Source organism: Poecilia reticulata, linkage group LG20 (assembly GCF_000633615.1).
Source record: "Poecilia reticulata strain Guanapo linkage group LG20, Guppy_female_1.0+MT, whole genome shotgun sequence".
Taxonomy (NCBI): Eukaryota; Metazoa; Chordata; class Actinopteri; order Cyprinodontiformes; family Poeciliidae; genus Poecilia; species Poecilia reticulata.
Window position 1 is genome coordinate 24959020 of NC_024350.1, and position 5402 is coordinate 24964421.

A 5402-nucleotide genomic window follows, 5' to 3' on the forward strand; every position below is an offset into this window, starting at 1 on the left:
TATCTGCCCTCTGGGGGCGGAGCCTATCTGCCCTCTGGGGGCGGAGCTTATCTGCCCTGGGGGTGGAGCCTATCTGCCCTGGGGGCGGGGCCTATCTGCCCTGGGGGTGGAGCCTATCTGCCCTGGGGGCGGGGCCTATCTGCTCTCTGGGGGCGGAGCTTATCTGCCATCTGGGGCGGGGCCTATCTGCCCTCTGGGGGCGGAGCCTATCTGCCCTGGGGGCGGAGCTTATCTGCCCTCTATGGGCGGGGCCTATCTGCCCTGGGGGCGGGGTCAAGGTGTGCTCTACCTGTGTGTGACCTCATGTGTCTCGTCAGGTCCTGCAGAGACCAGAATCGTTTCCCGCACTCGGTGCAGATCTTCTTCCTCTTGTCCACCCTTCCTCCCTCGTTGTTCTTTGGTTCCGACGCCTCTTCGTCGCTCCTCTCCTCCTTCTCCTTCTCCTCCTCCTCCGACTCTCCGCTCTCGCCTCCGTCGCTCTCTCCTTCCCGCTCTCCTCCTTCATCCTCCTCCATCTCCCCCTCCTTCTCCTCCGGCTCAGCAGCTCCGCTCTCCTCTTCCTCCTCCTTCGCAGGTGAAGGTCCCTCCTCCTCCTCCGTCACCGCCGCCGCCTGCTCCTCCTCTGAGAGGTGCGCCCTCTCGTGGCGAGCCAGAGTCGTTGCGTAGCGGAAACTCTTGGTACAAACCCGGCAGACGTGTTTGTAGTCGGGCTGCTGCCTCCCTGCTGGGCTGCTGGCCGAGGAAGAGGAGGACGCCGGCTTGTCCTGGTCTTCGGGGACCTCCGGGGCGTCCTGGGGCGCGGCTGAAGGAGTCGGGGGGCGTGGCTCTTCTTGAGGGGCGGAGCTTGAGGAGGAAGTGGAGAGCTTAAAGTCAATGAGCTTCTTGCCGAAGTTCAGGTCGAGACTCTTGTTGCTGTGGCAGTCGTCGTCGTCCGTGTTGTCGGCCTGAAGGAGCAGGAAGACATGTTGGTCGTTACGCTAAAGATGCTATTCGCTTTGCTGCCATCTGGTGGTGGGAGTGTGAACTGCATGTGGTTCATGGGAGGCAGACGCCTGAAACAGGCCGACTGTGTGGAGTTAGACTAATATATCTGTAAATTCACCAGAATTTTAAAAATTAGTTTCATTTTGGGTTTGAGGCTTTTTAGCGACACCTGACGATTAAGCAACAGAAATGAGTAAAACTAAGTCATCGATAATCCAAGAACTTTTATGATTAATGAATAATAATTACATGTATTTTAATGTCAAACAGAGGATAAAAGTCTCCAGGACTGAACTGAACGATCTTTCTGTAGTCAGATCAATAAATACAGAGGTCTCCGATGTGGGGGTCGCGACCCCTGGGGGTGTGGCAGACACCAACTGGGGGGTCAGGATATGACCTTCAGAATCATGTGAGCCCTGAAGGCCAACATTAAATATATCATGAAACACCATTTTAATGGTGATAATAGAATAATTTGACTGCAGATTAATCTCAGGTGTGTGTTCTACCTGTGTGTGCAGGTCGTCATTCCTTGGGATGAAACAGATTAATTAGCATTACCAAGTTAGCTGTGTAGCTAGTTAGCATTATAGCTAAATTTAGGCTAAGTGGGACATTAGTGTTCAGATTAATCTAATTAATGTAACATCTAACAGAACAGAGGTAATAACTTGGTCAGATATAACATCAGGCATTATGGGGTCAGCCGAGGGATTTAAAGGGACAGTAAATGTTTTGGTTTTAGCCCTGAATCTCGTCTGACAGGCTGTTACCTTGCTGCTCTGCGGAGGCTGTTTTGCTGCTGCTCCTTTGGTCTCTGGCGCCCCCTGTAGGTCAGGCTGCTCACTGGTTTCTGTGTCTTGTTCTGCAGGTGGACTGCAGCCTGAGGCACGAACGTTAGCATTAGCATTGCTTACTGTTTATAGATGAGTTATTAATAGACTGAAGTGTTTTCATTGGCCGACCTTGGCTTGCTTTGGGGGTGGGGCTTAGCGGAGTGATGTCAGAGTGGGCGGGGCTGTTGACCGTGGAGGCGGGGCCTGATTCTGGGGCGAGGTCCTTGGATTCTGGTGGCAGCTGCTCCGTCTCTGATTGGCTCTCTGCAGAAACACAAAGGAACCGTCAAGAGGAGGCGACCCGGGGTTCTCAACATGAGGCTCAGGGTGGCAGCGGGGGACCGGGTCATAAACCACTGGGGAGCGTGGTTGGGGTCCGTACCGGCGCTCTCGTGCGAGCCGTCATCCCCCTCCTTCTTCACGATGGCGCCGTTGCGCCGCAGCGTCCGGTGCGTCACGCCGTGCTTGCGCAGCAGGTGGCGCTCACAGTTGGACTTGGTGGAGAAGAAGGCGTCGCAGCGCGGACACGGGAACGGCTTCTGGCCTGAAGGAGACGGAGAGGCTTCAGTTCGCCGCGTGGTTTCCTGCTGCTGCTGTAGCAGTCTGTGCGGCGGGTTACCTGTGTGCGTTAGCATGTGTCTCTGCAGCGAGCTCATCCAGGGGAACACGCGCGGGCAGAACGGGCAGGTCATCTTCTGGACCGAGTTGGAGTAGGCGTTCTTCTTTCCTTTAGACTGAGGAACTGTCATGGCCGCCGCCGGCTTCCCCTCCTCACTCGCCCGGCCCTCCCTCTCTTCCCCTCCGGCGCTGGCGGCTCGTTCCATCGCCGCTGGCGCCGTCTCGGGCCTCTTCACCGGCTCGGCCGCCCCGGTCTGCAGGTAGGTGCTGAACTTGTTGGCGTCGGTCGTGGCGAGCATCTTCTCCACGCTGGCGAACTCTCCGCTGGATTCCAGGTCGATGCCGCCGCTCGCTGCCTTCTCCCTCGACGCCAGAGCGGCCGGCTTCTTGCGCGCCCGCCGCCTGTGAGGAGAGGACGTGTCAGACGCTGCCGATGGTGGCGAAGTGTGGCAGGAGGAGGGGAAGTACCTGGACGATCCGTCGGACACGTCGTCGCTGGGCGGGTCCAGGGCGGCGGGTCCGGAGGCTTCGGCGTCGAGCTGCGAGGACGACGCTGCGGTCTGGGCGGCGCCGTCCAGCATGCCCTGCGCTGCGGACACGGAGCTGATGATCTGAGCGATGGAGGCCAGCGGCGCCAGGTCCTTCACCGAGGGCGGCGAGGAGGCGGCGGGCTTGGGCAGCAGCGGTTTGAGGCGCTGCGCCCGGCCGGCGGCGGGAGGCGGCTGGTAGCAGCCCGGCGGGGGCGGAGCTTGCACAGGAAGAACGCCGCTCGCAGCCTTCTCCTCTGGAGACGCAGCGAGCTGCTGCTCCACGGTGGCGCTCTGCTCCGTCTTCAGCTCTGTGCCGCCGCCGGTCTCCCGGCGCTGACGCTTGCTGGGGATGGACAGGTCGATGGGCTGGTCCGGGTCGACGCTGTCGAAGCCGTGCGAGGCGTTCTCCGTCTTGATGGCCGGAGACGCCGTCCGGCTGCCCCGCCCCTTGGCGGAGAAGTCGAGTGGCTGGTCGAGCTCCGCCGGGTACAGCAGCTCCTCCGCCTTCACCGCTCCCAGGCCGTTCAGCACGGCGCCGGCGGCGGTTGACGGCAGCAGCGTGGTGATGTGGCCCTCGATCTCGCGCTCCTGGACCTCTGGGTGCTGCTTCAGCAGGTGGTGGATGCAGTTCCGCTTGGCCAGGAAGGCGGCGCCGCAGCGCCGGCACTCGAACGGCTTCCTCTGGCAGCCGTTGTGCGTGCGCAGGTGGATCTGCAGCGCGCGGTACGTCTTCAGGTCCTCGCCGCAGAACCGGCAGGTGGTCTCGCAGCCCGCCTCCGACTCCTGCGTGGTGGTCGCCGCGGTGATGCCGGCGCCGCTGCTGAAGGTGACGTACTTGATGTTCTTCTCGATGTCCTTCCTGGACGTCTTGGCGTGTTTCTTCCTGAGGTGGCGCTCGCAGTTGGCCTTGACAGTGAAAGGGTAGTGGCACATGCGGCAGACGTACGGCCGCTCGCCGCTGTGCGTGCGTAGGTGGCGGATCAGCGTGGCCTTGTCCGGCGCCACGTAGTCGCACATGTTGCACTGGTGGGGCAGGATGCCGAGGTGGAAGCGCATGTGGGCCTGCAGGGCGCCGGAGACGGCGAACACCTGGTCACAGAAGCGGCAGGGGAACGAGCCTTTAGCCGAGGCGGCGGCGCTCCCCGCTTTGCCTCCCGCCTTCCTGACGCTTAGCCCCGCCTCCTCCTGGAGTGGCGTGGTGGCGACGGGCGGCGAGTCGGAGAGCGGCGTGTTGGCGTCGCCCATCGACTCGGCCTCCATCTGAGCCCCGCCCCCCGCCGAGGAGGAGGAGGGCGTCTTGAAGATGGAGGGAGTGGGCGGAGGCAGGCTGGGGCTGATGCAGCCCAGGGAGGCCTGCTGGGAGCTCTGCAGCGGCGGAGGGGTGGTGCTGCTGAGACTGGAGCGGGGGCTGATGGGAGGCTTGGGCTTCAGCGGCGGCATCGCCTTCTGACCCAGCAGCTGACCTGCAGGACGGAACCAGTTAGAGAGAAGAACCAGTATGGAGGTCAGACTGGGAGGAGCTGCTTAGGACTGACCTGTGAAGCCCGGCGCCTTGGCCAGCGGCGGCAGCCCCATCTGGTTGGGCGCGGCGGCGGCCACCTTGAGGATCTGCTGGATGTCGGCCAGCTCCATGACGCCGGAGCCGCCGGACTCTCCTGGTTTGCAGCTGGCGGCGCCGGCGGTGGCGGCGCCCCCCTCAGGCTGCAGCAGGAAGCCGGCCTGGAAGGGCTGCAGCGACAGCAGGCTGAGGGCGTCGCGGTGCGACAGGCCCTGCAGGGCGGAGCCGGACGCCTCCAGCAGCGGGATGCTGAGCGCCGCCAGGCCGCCCAGACCCAGCGCCACGCCCAGGCCGCCGCCGGACAGGAAGGCCTGGGCGGCGGCCGGCTCCTGGGGGAGGCTGAAGGACGGCGGCTCCACGTGGATCACCTTGATGCTGTCCAGGTGGGCCTGATGGATCTCGTCGTCGGTCGGACCAGACTTCACCTGGAACATGGCAGCATCGGCATCAGAACCAGAACCAGCAGCTCTGGGCCTCAGGAAGCAGGAGAGGAGCAAACCTTGGACACGTGCTGCAGGCCGAGGGCCTCCAGGAAGCCGCTCTGCTCTGACGGCGGCTTCCCCGCTTCCTGACGTTCCTCGCCGTTCTCCTTCGGTTTCTCGGCGGCCTCAGCGGGTCGGTCCGAGTGGGAGGCGGTCTTATGGAGGTCCAGGGCGGAGCGCAGCGGGAACGCCTTGTCGCAGGAGTCGCAGACGAAGCGGTGGAACTTACTGATGCACCGCCGCAGGTTGGTCTCACACCACACCTGAAGGGGCAGACAGACGGACGGGTCAGAGCGCAGGCGGGGCGGACATGGTCCGACCGCGGGGCGGCGGGACGGAGACGGTCCGACCGCGGGGCAGCGGGGCGGACACGGTCCGACCGCGGGGCGGA

General features: G+C 62.9%; 1 protein-coding gene across 1 annotated transcript in view; it reads right to left on the reverse strand.

Moving 5' to 3' along the window:
* The window catches only part of rreb1a (ras responsive element binding protein 1a), a gene marked incomplete at its 5' end in the record, with an annotated part of 10458 nt that extends 5136 nt beyond the window's left edge, over nt 1–5322 (reverse strand). The window contains 8 exons of the mRNA XM_017301781.1: nt 290–944; nt 1761–1870; nt 1953–2087; nt 2206–2367; nt 2443–2843; nt 2910–4434; nt 4507–4954; nt 5029–5322. Of these exons, the coding sequence (XP_017157270.1) occupies nt 290–944; nt 1761–1870; nt 1953–2087; nt 2206–2367; nt 2443–2843; nt 2910–4434; nt 4507–4954; nt 5029–5322 (3730 nt within the window). The remainder of the gene's footprint in view (nt 1–289; nt 945–1760; nt 1871–1952; nt 2088–2205; nt 2368–2442; nt 2844–2909; nt 4435–4506; nt 4955–5028) is intronic.
* Nucleotides 5323–5402: the final 80 nt, after the last annotated feature.